Here is a 14,438-nt window from a genome sequence, read left to right on the forward strand (position 1 = left end):
TAAAGTTTGCCTCTTTTGGTATTTATAGGTATTGGCTTGAATTCCCTTAATTAATTACCATTATCTGTTTCTTTTTCCAATTTTCTAAAATATTTCTTTCTTTAAATAGTGGTATTTCTTTTTTTTTTTCTATTAAGAAATTTTTTAACTTTTGCCCGACCCGCTACGAAGTATGAACATAAGATAACAACATATGCCGTATAAATTAAAGAAAAAGAGCTTCAATTCCACAAGTTCTTTCCATATAAAAAAATGGTAAAGGAAACAAAAGCTTCAAAAAGTCGAACATCTTCCATTTAGCCGGGGAGATGCCATGCCATTCGGTAAAACTTATATTTTTCGGAGGAATTTACATATGAATTTTGAAGTTCTTTTTAGTATGAGAGAGACAATTCTTCTATTTGTCCCCTACTTCTCTAAGCATTCTCATCGTGATGCCCCCAGCCTCTTATCCATGCGGAAGAAGCTGCAAACCAACTCCATGACTTAACAATGCTGAAGTATGATGGTGCACCATATACCACCTTCCATGGTGGAATTCATAAATATTAGTTACATTAAATGCCTCGGCATCCAGGTCAATGCAAGCATTCATTGATACCCAAGCCATATCTGTCACCACCCGAGTTTTGACATCTCGAATCTGGAAATCAGCGACGTTCTCCCAGCTAAAGGCTAGCTGCCAGCTTTCCATGACCGCATTGTAACTGCAAAAGGAGTTTGAAAAAAGTTTAATGAGAGACTAACATGCTGAAGCAAATAGTTGACGAAAACCCTTCCATGCTCCATGATTCTCAAATCAGAGTCTCTTGCTGGCACCACATTTTAACTACACCTTCAAACATGCAGAAAAGACGATCACCCTTGGTTTATGTCAACCAATCATAATCTTTAAGGACTCCATATCCGCGGGGTTAAGCACATAATAGCATGAAGGTAAAAAGCCAGTGAGTCAAGGAAGCGAGCAGACTAAATATCATTTTAGAGGATTTAGAACTCTAGTCTCTAGAACTAAAAATATCGTCATAATTTTCACCATATAATCAGGGTGGCAAAAAGAGTGAATTAGTACACTTTAGGTAAGGATGTGACTTGACCATGAATCAAATTAAGAAACAAGGAAAGAAGGGGACTACCTCAAGGAAGTTCTGTTACCTAAGGAAGTATCTGTTAATCAGTTTCAAGGGGGTAATAATGAGTGGCAGTTATATTTTACCTAAGGAAGTGTCTGTTAATCAATCTCAAGTTCTATAAAATTCCATCATAATTTCCAAAATAGACACCTTAAAGAGCAATAGAAGATTAGACAGAGAATTTAGATTTCAAATGCCAAACTTAGAGTCCAAAGCGAGGTGTGATAAATAAATCTATAAATTCCAAAATAGAAAAAGCTGAAAAAATTTCGTGGATGGATAGGAAGCCACATACCCACTAAATGACTCGCCATTTGCATGAAAACACTTCACATAATCCGCATTGAGCCAAAATAGAGCCATATCTGGAAGTGCTCTGTCTCTCACTATTCTAAAAAACTCCAAATTGATGTTTACAATGGCTCTTGTGGCTGCATAATAGGCTTTCCATCCATTGGGTGGTGTCACGTTATCTTGCTCCAAAGTGAAATCCTAGGCCACGAAGGGTCAAGCAACAGATTCAGCAATGATCACAATTTCAAACATAAATGGAAATCTTCTTTGCTTCTTTCTAATTTACAGTATCAAATGGCCCACCTAATCCTGATTTCAACCCAACTATGAGAATGGGTGAACAGAGAGAATCTTACATATGGGTTCTCATGCATCCTAAACAAATTAAAGAAGAATCTGTAACCAACTTAAAGTTGAAAAAATAATCATCCAAATGTTGCTTACCAAATCTCCTGCATGTATGATTTACAAACAACTGCTCAAGTTTACGGCTGCATTCCTAGTGACCAGTCGTGTGAACTGATGCTACTTCAAAACAAATTAAGAATTCTCAACTCCATAGTTATGTGCAAAGACAAGGCATTCTACAATGCTACCACTGAAAGTAAAGTAACAAAATTTCCGCGAAAACTCAAGACCACCCGCTAGGTAAGCCAAACATGACCCAAAGAATCACTTCAAATTCAACACCTAAAAGAACTAACATTGCTTCGTGAAGCAAAGGTTCGATTTCTTTTTTTTTTTTACAAAATGAAATAACATAAACCTTATGAAATAGGGCCTTCCAAGCGTTATCATCATTGGCAGCTTCACGCATGCGCGAATTCGTCATGGAGAGCCTACAGAGGCTCGGGTAGTCCAAGTAACTCAGCACATGCGTCGTGATCTCCGGCACCAACTGCTCCATCATCGACACCCCAGTCTGCCTCTCCGCCGCAATCTCCCCATTCTCACTCCCATTCAAAAGCGCCATCATTTCAGCACCGCCACCACTTTTGCTCTCCTTGGTGGCACGTGCGCAATCACTCCAATTATTCAATTCAGACTTAGTCGATTGTAATTTCCCCTCACGGAAAATCAAAACACTCGCGGCAAAGAAGCAGGAGAAGGTCACCGCTGCGGGCACGAAGGATGACGAGCAATAGCTTGCGAAGGAAATTCTATAAATAGCAAACTCCATTCATAGGTAAAGAAATGAAATAAAAATTACAAAAGGACTTGCTGTAATTTCCCCAATTCATGAAACGGACCAAACATACAAGCAAGAGACTGTCGGTCTTTACCACATCCACACCCTAATAAAGGATTTAGGGTGTGACTGACAAAATCAGAAAGAAGGGAAATTGTTAGGCAGGGCGGACGAAACGGAAGGTGAAATGGAGCGTTTAAGGTGGTGAAATAATGGAATATTTGATCAATAAACACTATTGTGATTCTTCGTTTCAAAATTTGGGTCGAAATTCATAATAAAAAATAATATTTTTTTAAATAATTTAAATAAAATGTTTATCTCACAAAATACGATCCGTAAAACATTCTCATATAAATCTTTTGTCTAATTCCTCTTTATAAAAAATTGAATTTATCACATTTTTCCCATATCTATTTTAAAAATGCCCTACAAAAAACATCATCCTTTGTTCAGTTAGTTTTTTTTATAACATAATGAAATATTTATCAATCCATATAATATAAAAAGATATAATGATAGTGGATTTTAAATAAAGTGGCGTATGTTTTTTGCTATTTTGTTAATACTACGAGATAGATAGATGATGCTATGATCCACTCATTTGCAAATCATTTGGTCGGCCGGCTTGTCAACCATGATCATGTCATAACTCATAATATTCAACTCGTCTCCTCCTTTATATTACAAACGTGAGTAAAGCTTTAACAGCAAATTTGACATTGAAAACTCTATCCGTCCCAAAAAGAAACATTAATAATGACGAAAAGGTAGCAAAAAAGTCGGGAGAAATTTTGAATAAAAGATTTGATTACGCGTGAGTGTGAAGGTTAAACAATCCATTATAAATATTAGCCTGATCCGTTTATGAAGAATCACAGAGACCAACTCTTCCACCACAAGTCCACAACAAGAAAAAGTAAACTCGTTGAGTTCTATTCGTTTTGCCATGTTTCTTCTTCCTTTAATTCTATGCAAAGCTTGATATTATTTTTTATAAATCTAGACCAAGGGTGAATTGACGCAATAGTCTGGAAGCAAAAAATTATACTGAATCTTTGTCCCACTGGATCTGGCCTAGATTGTATGATGAGGATGATGCAGGGGAATTGAACTTTTTTGGATGAGTACTAGTTTTTATGATGCTTCTCGCCAAATGGGTAGATCAAAGCGACCGTTGTTCAATTTCTATGGGGGGATATGTTCCTATTTCTTGAAGTTTCATGTTTATATACGATCTTTCTAGTATGGGGCCGATTTAGATTACTTTGTTCACTGTTATTTATGATAGCGTGCTATCAGTTTAAATAGGAACTTTTTATTTTAAGCAAATGGAAATCTTAATTAACTTAATATTTGTTTTTTGTATCATTTGGTTTCAGGAGTTCTGTCTTGCACTTTTTAGTCGCAGTGGTAAGCAGAATCTACTAGCAGAAAAGGTTTGCATTACTTGCCATCCCCTCTCATATTTTCCTATCTGTTCGTTCCTGCGTGTGGTGGTTAGTGTTGGTATTTTGTCATCCATTTTTCTTGCTAAAAATAAGTTCCTTGTTGCCCCTTTTCAGTTATTCGCCCTGTTTGATGTCAAGCGCAATGGAGCCATTGAATTTGAAGAATTCATCCGGTCATTGAGCATCTTTCACCCATATGCACCAGAGACAAATAAAGTAGCATGTAACCGACAATCATTGTTTTGTAGTAAAAATACCAATTACATGAATAATTATAGAACCTAAACAAAAATATTTGATTTTGCAGATATTCAGAAGGAGATGGGAAGATAGATATGGAAGAGTGGAAGGAACTGGTTGCCAAAAATCCTTCTTTATAAGGAACACGACTCTTCCTCTTTTAAGGTTAGTCCTAGATGTATACATATACATGCATGTGTCAGTTTCTTTAATGTATAAAGGGAGTGAGTTTTTTGATGATATATATGATATGATATGTTTGCATGAAGATAATTCTAGCATTTCCCAGCTTTGTGATGGAAAGTTAAGTTCCAGATTCAGAACTCGTCTGTTGAATTACAAACATAGTATTGTTCTTTTTAACTGCCAGGCCCCTACATCATAATAATAAATAGAGTAGGTGAGACGGTCTTACGAATCTTTATCGGTGAGACGAGTCAACCATATCGATATTCACAATAAAAAATAGTACTCTTAGCATAAAAAGTAATATTTTTTTCATGGAAGACCTAAATAAGATATCTGTCTCACAAAATACGACCCGTGAGACCATCTCACGCAAATTTTTACTTAATAAATATATAAATAATTAAATTGTCTTCATCCTAGTCAGAATGTTAAAAATACCTTCTTATTATTAGCATTTAAAAAGTATAAATATCTTATTTATGTATATATATATATGATGACCTATTTCTCAAAATGAAGAAAAATAAAAAAAAGTCGACAAAAATTGCATTTGATTTGATAGAATATGTGCACGTTGAACAAATAATCAATAGTTCGATTATCTATCGAGCTAGCTTGTCATATAGAATCGTCAGTACGGTTGACCTTAGGGACATAATTTAAAGATTATTATATTAATATTAGTTTGACTCGATAGAAGATATGACTAAGTCGCAACCCAATAAAAAAGAGAAAATGACAAAATTCGATTTCAAAGGGTATAATGGGGAAATTAAAAATTGCTCTGACCTTAACAGTGAATGCTGGCATTATCTATCTATATCACCTTCAATTATTTTACTGAATCCATTGGATATGAAATGCTAAGATACGCTTTCCTCAATCTGAAGCTTTATCTCAACTTCACTGATTGGCCACTCTAATTCCCTCAAAATTTGAAACAACGGGTTCAGATTTAGCAACATTTATCGTACATTTTACAGAGCTTCATTTCAAGGTCAGATCCAGAAATGGGTAAATCTCATTCCCACACGAACTTAGTCTCGTGTCTTCTGGCCGCCATTTTCTTGATACTCTTGATCGCCGCCGCATTCATCGTCTATTTCACGGTTTTCAAGCCCATAGACCCAAAACTCACCGTCAACGCCGTCCAACTCCCCGCATTCTCCGCCGCTAACTCAACCGTCAGCCTTCACTTTCTTTCAGTACGTAACCATCAGCAACCCCAACCGCGCCTCCTTCACTCACTACGACAGCTCGCTGCAGCTGCTTTACGCCGGAAGTCAGGTGGGTTTGCTGTTTATACCCGCCGGGAAGATCTCCGGAGGCAAGACTCAGTACATGGCAGCCAGATTTTCCGTCAAGTCCTTCCCGCTGTCGGCTCCTGTGCAGCAAGAAAGCGTGGGGCCCGCTGTACAAGATGGACATATTGGTTTCGGGTTCGGGCCTGGCATGGAGGTGGAAACTAGGCTTGAGATGGCGGGTCGGGTTCGTTTTCTGCATTTCTTTACACATCGGGTGGAGGCCAGGGCTGAGTGTAGGGTAGCCATTGGAGTTAACGATGGATCTGTTCTGGGCTTTCACTGTTAGGCGCTCATATCTGTAGACTCTAGTAGAGATGGAGGTTGGATGTCAATCTGAAAATTGTATAAATTTATGGCGACTCTTTCGTGAAATTTAGTCTTTGTTAAATAATTTTATTTGACATTTTAAGCGATGTAAATATTTTTTTTATAGAGGCTTATAATAGTTTTCGATGATCAATTTTTTTTTTGCACCACTTATCCTATTTAGAACATTTTGATCGGGAATAAAAAAATTATATGATTTTTACTCTTTAATTTATTATCAAGTTTTAAATGATAGGATATAAACATCAATGCATCAGGCAGAGACGTTTTCAGAGAGTCAAATAAAATAAACATCAACTATAGTTGTAAATCTTGGATTCCAAGTGCAGATCACTTCTCCACCATTGATGAATACCATGAGCATCTTTGAAGTCTCTAGCCCGAGAACGGTTTACCGTTAGATTGGCCGATGGAATAAGATGCAGCGGCTCTTCAGACTGCACACCCATTGCATTCAACAGAAGACCTCCGATTGAGTGTTGTGTCGCCAACCTCTCAATATTTCCTGCCCCCATATCATCCATCCGTTTTCGGTGTTCAAAGTACCCGATATACTCAGAGCATATATGATCAGATGGGTTAACATATAGACGTGGGAACCATGAAGAGAGGGCATGAAACGTCCCTACAGAACGGCTCGTTTGGTGGTTATTTTTCATTGCAAGAGCAAGTCCTGCTGTGATCACGCTGCCTGCTATTCGAATGCCGTGTTTCACTTTCTTATCCTTGATTCTCTCAATTGGTGCTGAAAAGAAAGGTGGATTGAACAAGAACGAATCAAGGAAAACCCCGGTCTTGGCCATGTTCTTTCCAGCCAGCATTGCCATGGCAGCACCGAGTGAATGACCGGCTAACCAGACATTTGCACTTCCAAATGTAGCAACCACATGTCGAACGGCTTGTATTGCTATTTCGAACCGAGATGTCAGATGCAGTCCGTTTTTTATGATATGGATGTCCAGTTCAATATCTCTTGAGAATGCGTCTCCTTTGGTTATGGTGCCTCGAAACGCGATTACATATCTTGGAGCCTCGTGTGATAAAGGGTTGTTTTGGGTGGAAGTGAGTTGATAGATGGCACCAAATATACAAGAATCAGCATCATCTATAAGGGGACGGTATAACTGAAAATGGAAAGCATTCCACCACGGAGGAGCCAGGGCTAGGCTCCCTTCTCGTTTTTCCTGGCGGTCTCGTTCCAAGATGTACACACTCTGAACCAAACTAGCTGCAACAAACCTTCGATGACATGGATTGTCCCTGGAAAACAATATAAATAGCGAATGAAAAATGACTCTTAACTGCAACAAGCTATGCTAATCCAACTTCATAAGAACAATACATAATGAAATGGCAAGAATCGCAAGATGATTTGGCTCTTAGCTGTGAAATATATCATCACACATAGTTTAAGGTATACCAGTCAACTTCAGTCAGGTGCAAAGGTCCTGAAATGTCGAAATTTTCCCTGTCTGAAGTAGTAGATCTTGAAAGGTCCACAATTTGCCCTTCTGACGCCATAAACTAAGATTCTTATTTAATCCCAACCAAGATCTGCATATTAATTATACTTAGTAATAGACCGAAACAAGAAACCTACAACCCCTCCATCATCGCAGGCATATGCTCAGAACAATAATGAGAGTTTGTAACCCACAATTTCTAAACATCAAACTTCCAGAAAAGGAAGGGCGAGAAACCAGAACACGGCATCTGCAAAATGCCTAGAAAATTTTAGTAAAAAAGAATACCTAAAAAGCCCGTAGCATCGAATTAGAATCACAGAATTGAGACAACAGAGATTGACTAATAGAAAATGAAGAAAAATCCAAACCACAGCATAGAAAGCCCAAATCTTTTTGTACGAGTTGCAGGGTGCAAACATAAAAATGTTCATGAACTAAAAATTATAGTTGGTTTTTTTGGAAAGCACAATTTTTTTCACATATTTGGTTTAGTTCCGTGTTACAATCGATCCACATTAAATGAAAAAAAAAATACCCAAAATTTCACATATGGGTTTTATACAACTAATATATATGCACGAACTGGATCTAAGAAAACTAATCATAGTTTCACAGTCAATGCTGTAAATCTTTCCTTCCAACTCCAATGTGGCAACCAAAAATGGGTATGCTCACAACCGGATCTTCAATTGTACGACAATATGTGAAATCCAAAATCAAAAGATAAAAAAAGCGAAGCCAAATCCAAGCACATTATCCATTGCCTCCGAATCACCTCTTGAAAAAGCAACACAAAGAAGCCAATTAAACTCACTTTAAAGAACCGACGCCACAAAGAAAACAACGCGTAGGAGCCGCCCACAAACAAGCTGAAATCTTTATGATAAAAAAGTCTGAAACTTTAAATTTTGAATAACAAGATTCGAGATGTCAATTATTTTAAGAAAAGTAGAACAAATCCCATCTGGGTTCGGCAGAAATACAAACAATGTCAGAAACCATTGCAGACATGGATCGTATAACAGGCAAAAAATCGAAAAGAAGGAGAAAATGCTACTGCAAGAGAACTTCTCGACTTTGCAGCTAGATCCTGTAAACAAAGTAAAAATAAAGAAAGGCGAGAATTTGGGAGTTGAAGTGTCGCTGTCCGTTTTTTGTTCAAATTAGACGCTGAAAAAATAATGGATTTCATGCATAAAAACAAATATAAACTGTTGGTTTCAATTCGATCCTCGTGGGATGGGATATTCGGATCCGGGACTAAATTTTAATTATTCGATAGTTGTAAGAGCGAGTTTGTTGCCATCCAAATTGCTAATATAACTCCCTTTTTCGTTCATTATTGAAATTTGGAATTGCAATTTATAGGTCCTTATCATGCTTTATTTTTGTATGTGAAATACATTTTTTTTTAAATTTGTAAATAAAATGTAAAAGATTATTTGAAAAAGTGTTGATACTTGATTATCGTATTTAATAGTCTTCCAACTTAGTTGGTAGTTGGTAGTTGTGATTTTAAACGAAGTAACTAATAATGTTGAATCATCATTAATGTAAAGATGACACTAATATACATAGCGTCACAATGGACGTGAAATATTATCCATTGACGTTTACACACACCGGTGCGTGCTTGCAATCTAGTTTATGTTACAAATACTCGTTCATTTTCTTCGAAATGAAATGCAAATAAAGTGTTCCGCAAAAGTGAAGTAGAGATCACCACATGCAAGTGCCAAGGTATTCAATATATGGAAGCAAAGGAAAGAAGATTGGCCAAATTGTCTCCGCATTTATTAATTTTCAGTAAAACAAGTCTTGAAATGTACCCAAGATTACATATTATGAAACCCAGTAGATGGAAAATCTTTTATCTCAGACAACCCCATTTCGATTTGGCCAACTCAACCTAAATCGACAAGAATTCCCGAGATTTTTTTTTTTTTTCCGGCCAAGGCAATAATATATCGCACCTTGATCCGTGAAAGCAGCAAGAAAGAAAATGACCAATCAGTCCAAGATATAGTTACGGGACGACACATGTTTCAGCTAGCAGATCAAGGAGCCTGAGGCTCGTAACCATAAGGATTCTTGGTCGCCCAGTTCCATTGGTCTCTGCAGAACTCCTGGATGCCATATTTCGCCCTGCAACAAAGTGAACCCTTCAAGTTAGCCAAAATGTAGCAATTCACGTACTTAGCATTTGAAAGATGAAAGCTGTCGATTGTTTGGTGCCGGTAAGAATGAGGTGAATTCTTTTTGTTAACACAATGCCTCAACGTGATTTAACACTTACTTCCAGTTCAATTCCCGTTCAGCCTTTTCTGTTTCAGCATATACGATCTCAGCGTCACCAGGCCGTCGATCAGCCATCACCAGTGGAATTTTCTGAACATGTGCACAAAAATGATATGAACTTATGCAAGAGGGCATTGCTTTCCTTGATACACGATTTTAACAAATAAACATGCAGTGTACCGAAGAACTTGCTAACAAGGAAACAAATACAAGTATCAAGAATCTCAAGTGGGATGAATATTATCTCAAGAACTGACCTTCCCAGATGCCTTTTCAAACGCTGCCACCATCTCCAACACAGATGTACCTTTCCCAGAACCCAGATTGTATACCTCACAACCTGCAGGCAGTTAACGCATTGTTATGAGACAGCGGGATTGAGGGAAAGAATATCAAAGGTCCTAAACGGGGTAAAGAAAAGTACTTGAGCTCGAGAGGAGCCATTAATCAGTCAATCATTTTAAGCACGTACCTCTAAGTACTTGAATTCCTTTTCGTTATCAGTAAACTCAGAAAAATGTGTAAAGTTAACTTTCACCAACAACTATTATAAAATGTTTTATTTGAGTATCTTTAAGAGACTCAAGATATCTATACAAGATATTTAAGTTTCTTAAGTTCTCCAAATCCACACCACACCAGACTCATACAAGAATGACCCCAAGTTGGATAGGAAAATAACCGTTGAACAAATACAAATTAGGGGTCGTACCTACGGAAGGGTCAGCGAGTTTCTTCAAAGCAGCTATATGGCCATCGGCTAAATCAACAACATGAATATAATCACGTACCTGGGAAATCAATAGCAGTTAAACGGATTATAAATGAAATAAATATACTAATGCACCAATACCCAACAAATTCTATTTACTTCGGAAACAAGTTTTCAGCCTGATTTAAACGAAAATATAGACTGCAAACCACAACATTAAGAACTGTACCATGGAGAAAAAATCTAATTTGTAAAAAATATGATGAAACCCCAACTTCAACAAGTACATGTATTTTCATATCCATACGTAATGAATACCAAACCAAGAAATAAAAGACTGGAATAGTTGTCTGAATTTCATGCATGTCAACATACTTACCCCCGTTCCATCCGTTGTTTTGTAATCAGTTCCATAAACTGTCAGGGCTGGCCTCCTTCCAACAGCCACTTGCTGTATGAAGGGGATGAGATTGTTTGGAATCCCACGGGGATCTTCACCAATATGGCCACTTGGATGTGCGCCGACTGGGTTGAAGTATCTCAGCAATATGATTTTCCATGTAGAGTCGGACTGGTAAATGTCACGACACATCTCTTCAATGAAAAGCTGTATAAATAATTCCATAATATGACACTTCTCGAGAAATTCACACAAACAAGCCATGGGATAACTACAGCAAGTAGGTTTTAAACTATTCATTGAGCCAACCCATCTCACCCCCCTTCCCAAAATCTTGAATTCAACCCCGACCACATAATAATATCATTAGATGAGATTCATTCTCAAAACATATGCTGATAATTTACATACTAATTACCTTTGTACGTCCATAGGGATTCGTAGCACTTATGGGGGATTCTTCTGTGCATGGTACCACTTTTGGCCAACCATAAACAGTAGCAGAGGATGAAAATACAAGCTGAAAATTATGTACAAGTAAACCCAGTTAAAACAACAAATCAACTGAAAATAATACACACACACACATATATATATATATGTGTGAAGCCACGACGTAGTTTAGAGGGGTACTTTTTTACAGCCGTGTGCCGCCATGACTTCTAGTAGAACTATCATGCCAATAAGGTTGTTGTCATAGTACAGTAATGGTTTCTGCACACTTTCACCAACTGCTTTTAATCCAGCAACATGAATAACAGCCTCAAACCTAAATTGAGTTCAATATCAGCAGCAAATGTGGGGTCAATGCTTAAGTTTTTGGAAGAACCAATATAAAAAATCCCTCTATGATTTACTAAACTGATAATGAATCAGATATATTTTCATAAAATTAGCTCGTGACAAGTTAAATCCCATTAGCTTTCCCGGAGATCTAAATTGAGATGAGCGTCTTAATATAGACTGCAAAAGAAATTATATATCACAAATTTCGTAAATGAAAAATAATAATTAAATATGTACATCGAAGAACGAGACAGCCTTCATGCGTACCTAGTCTCGACTAATTAATAACATAAAATCATTGACCAATGCTAATAACGATTGTCGATCAATTAATATCTATCTGAATAGAGTTTTGTTGGTATTCTTGTCCAGAGGTGCCAATGCTAATATCGACTGTCGATCAATTAATAATGAACCAAACAGAGTTTTCTTGGTATTCTTGTCCAGATGTGCCCAATGCAATCCAACATTGTAAGTTTCCCCGCGGTTGGAAGACATCATCTTATCATCATTCAAAGATTATTTTGTTTATTTCTTAAGTTGGTTGCTATTCACTAATGACTAATCTCACTATAATACGTGATTTTCTGAATTTTTAACTATCCTGAACATATAATCAGCTTACGATGATTGTGTTAATTTTCCATCTACACCAAGGAAAACCAAACTCCTCTAAACAATCTAAAGAATCGTACATCTGTTATATATCGGAGGGATATTTATTTGAGGATAAACATTAAAATAATACAAACCCAACAAAAGACTCACTTTTCAGAAACAAAAAGCTTCTCAACTGCAGGCTTATCTCGTAAATCTATCTGCAATCAAATACAAAATACCATTGAAGACTTGAAGTGAAGTTAAAAATTACCATCATCAAGAAAACACCAACACAGTTCATCTATTATAAGACACTGCTGTCTCAGAAGCCGAGACAACGATCAAGAGACGAAAATTTCTCAGATTCACTTTAAAATCACCCCCTCTGGTCCACCTAATGCATCACCAATTCAGGAAACAATAAACTCAAATATTTACCCCAAAAAGAACACCACAGATCCAACACAATCTTTTCAACATTATAAAACATGGTAAGACAGAAGAATAATCGAATTTGCAGCAAAAACCACAACTCGTGTAGCTCCGGCAATATATGACATGATTCAATAGGCACTCGATCCCAGAGAGAAAATTTTAGATCAATGATCAAACTCATCATAAGCAATAAATGAGCCCAATATCTCACTCTTCCCATTAATTGCACTAGTCCACCCAGTCTAGCTAGCATCACTATCAAAACTAAAATCACTATCATCACTAAAAGGTTTACACCTCAACACGAATCCTCAAAGCCATAAACGCCAGAAACTACCCAAAATAAAACAGATCAACATGAAAAACAAACGACTAAAACTTCAAGGAATTCAAATTTACGAAATCAACCCCACTTCAGTACGCAAATACTAATCAAAATCGACCCTTTCCACACTAACCGTAACCCATACACCAAAAATCAAACCCCATAAAAATCGAAAGGTAAACCGAAAAAAAGAAGAAAATCGAGGAAATGGGACCTCGTGAAAAGTGAGGTTGGATCCATGTTCACCAGCGAGTTCTTGCACTCTCTTGATGGCAATTTCGGAAGAATTGTCCAATTTATCGACCACCACCACCTTGTATCCTCCCAACAGCAACTGCAGCACAGTGTGGCTTCCAATGTATCCCGCACCCCCGGTCACAAGTATACTCCGCGACATCGTTCAGATCGAGGGTAATAGTGCCAAGTCCGGGATAAAAAAAAATAGAATTGATCAGGTTTTTAAGAAGCAAAATGCAGGAGAACAGACAAAAAGTGAACTCCAGAGACTGAGTTGGGAGTCAGCGTGCACAAATAGTCTGCATGGACAATATTATATAGACACGTGGGAGCTGCGAAGGATTTTTCCAATTCGTACAGTTTGAACCGCCTGACCATGGAATCTGTTTCGGTCAATCAACTACAGCTGGTTGATTCTGTGAATATATTTGGTTTCGTTGTCGGATTTATGTGAACTCAACTTTAATAAAGCTTGAATGAAATAGGTTATTAAATTGGTTGTATTTAATTATCTCATAATTAGAAATTTATATATAAAAAAAACTATGACATCATCTAGTCTAACTGATCAATTTTGTGAAATATCATACTCGACCTGACTCATAAAAAAAAATCAATTTTTTATACAAAATCATTTTAGATATTGACCTGATCGATCCGTCTCACAAATATAAAGCAATACGTCCATATCACATGTAACATACTCCTAGACTATTATAGATATTTTTATTTTCTATTTAATAAAAAATAAATAAAATCACGGTTTTATTTAATTAATATATAATCGATCATTTTTAATTATACAAATTAAATTATGCATACAATAGAATGTTAAAACTTAAACAAGTTTTATAGTTTTACTTTTGGTTTCAATTTTGAAATAGGAATAATAATAAATAAATGAGTTTACATCCTGTTCAAAAACATAGCTGATAGATTAATATTTGGTATATAATAAGACTGCGTTTGGTTGCAGGATAAAATAAACTAATGATTAGTATGTAAATAATAAAGAAAATGATTGTTGTAGAGACCTAATATATGGTAGTATG

At 36.7% G+C, this 14,438-nt stretch overlaps 3 protein-coding genes, 1 long non-coding RNA gene and 1 pseudogene across 5 annotated transcripts; 2 read left to right on the top strand and 3 right to left on the bottom strand.

Annotated features, from left to right (window-relative positions):
- Window positions 1-215: 215 nt before the first annotated feature.
- LOC140832058 (F-box protein SKIP8-like) lies at window positions 216-2,869 on the bottom strand. Its single transcript, XM_073195847.1, has 3 exons — window positions 2,194-2,869; window positions 1,429-1,625; window positions 216-707 (listed from the first exon to the last, which is right to left on the bottom strand). The coding sequence occupies exons 1-3, from the start codon at window positions 2,605-2,607 to the stop codon at window positions 449-451; spliced, it is 870 nt and encodes a 289-aa protein (XP_073051948.1). The 5' UTR covers window positions 2,608-2,869; the 3' UTR covers window positions 216-448.
- A 1,127-nt stretch (window positions 2,870-3,996) lies between these two features.
- Window positions 3,997-5,015, top strand: LOC140831554 (uncharacterized). The gene is made up of 3 exons (XR_012117894.1): window positions 3,997-4,055; window positions 4,182-4,290; window positions 4,375-5,015. It is a non-coding gene; the product is annotated as an uncharacterized lncRNA (long non-coding RNA).
- A 231-nt stretch (window positions 5,016-5,246) lies between these two features.
- Window positions 5,247-6,264, top strand: LOC140832060 (uncharacterized; annotated as a pseudogene).
- A 75-nt stretch (window positions 6,265-6,339) lies between these two features.
- On the bottom strand, window positions 6,340-8,932 carry LOC140832059 (GDSL esterase/lipase At4g10955-like). Its single transcript, XM_073195849.1, has 2 exons — window positions 7,548-8,932; window positions 6,340-7,387 (listed from the first exon to the last, which is right to left on the bottom strand). Exons 1-2 carry the CDS (start codon window positions 7,646-7,648, stop codon window positions 6,421-6,423), a joined length of 1,068 nt encoding a protein of 355 aa, XP_073051950.1. The 5' UTR covers window positions 7,649-8,932; the 3' UTR covers window positions 6,340-6,420.
- A 433-nt stretch (window positions 8,933-9,365) lies between these two features.
- LOC140832061 (UDP-glucose 4-epimerase GEPI48-like) lies at window positions 9,366-13,792 on the bottom strand. 2 transcript variants are annotated; one of them, XM_073195851.1, is made up of 9 exons: window positions 13,364-13,792; window positions 12,558-12,607; window positions 11,637-11,772; window positions 11,422-11,523; window positions 10,983-11,174; window positions 10,604-10,682; window positions 10,149-10,231; window positions 9,890-9,981; window positions 9,366-9,738 (listed from the first exon to the last, which is right to left on the bottom strand). In XM_073195851.1, the coding sequence occupies exons 1-9, from the start codon at window positions 13,544-13,546 to the stop codon at window positions 9,651-9,653; spliced, it is 1,005 nt and encodes a 334-aa protein (XP_073051952.1). In that variant the 5' UTR covers window positions 13,547-13,792; the 3' UTR covers window positions 9,366-9,650. The 2 variants fall into 2 exon arrangements, with proteins under 2 accessions (XP_073051952.1, XP_073051951.1); XM_073195850.1 differs by having other exon boundaries at window positions 10,983-11,210; window positions 13,364-13,790.
- Window positions 13,793-14,438: the final 646 nt, after the last annotated feature.

The sequence above is a fragment of the Primulina eburnea genome, chromosome 5 (genome assembly GCF_022965805.1).
Source record: "Primulina eburnea isolate SZY01 chromosome 5, ASM2296580v1, whole genome shotgun sequence".
NCBI classification, from domain to species: domain Eukaryota; kingdom Viridiplantae; phylum Streptophyta; class Magnoliopsida; order Lamiales; family Gesneriaceae; genus Primulina; species Primulina eburnea.

Bases quoted from the DNA above. Each gene is read 5' to 3' on its own strand.
- LOC140832058 (XM_073195847.1), bottom strand. From the start codon at position 2,607: ATGGAGTTTGCTATTTATAGAATTTCCTTCGCAAGCTATTGCTCGTCA. The intron at 1,626-2,193 runs GTTTATGTTATT...TTCGTGGCCTAG, and splicing joins GGAAGGCCCTATTTCATAAG to GATTTCACTTTGGAGCAAGA. The intron at 708-1,428 runs GTATGTGGCTTC...CTCCTTTTGCAG, and splicing joins AATGGCGAGTCATTTAGTGG to TTACAATGCGGTCATGGAAA.
- LOC140832059 (XM_073195849.1), bottom strand. From the start codon at position 7,648: ATGGCGTCAGAAGGGCAAATTGTGGACCTTTCAAGATCTACTACTTCA. The intron at 7,388-7,547 runs GTATACCTTAAA...ATTGTTTTCCAG, and splicing joins CACCTGACTGAAGTTGACTG to GGACAATCCATGTCATCGAA.
- LOC140832061 (XM_073195850.1), bottom strand. From the start codon at position 13,546: ATGTCGCGGAGTATACTTGTGACCGGGGGTGCGGGATACATTGGAAGC. The intron at 12,608-13,363 runs GTCCCATTTCCT...ATTTGATTGCAG, and splicing joins CCAACCTCACTTTTCACGAG to ATAGATTTACGAGATAAGCC. The intron at 10,683-10,982 runs GTAAGTATGTTG...TTGATTTCCCAG, and splicing joins AAACAACGGATGGAACGGGG to GTACGTGATTATATTCATGT.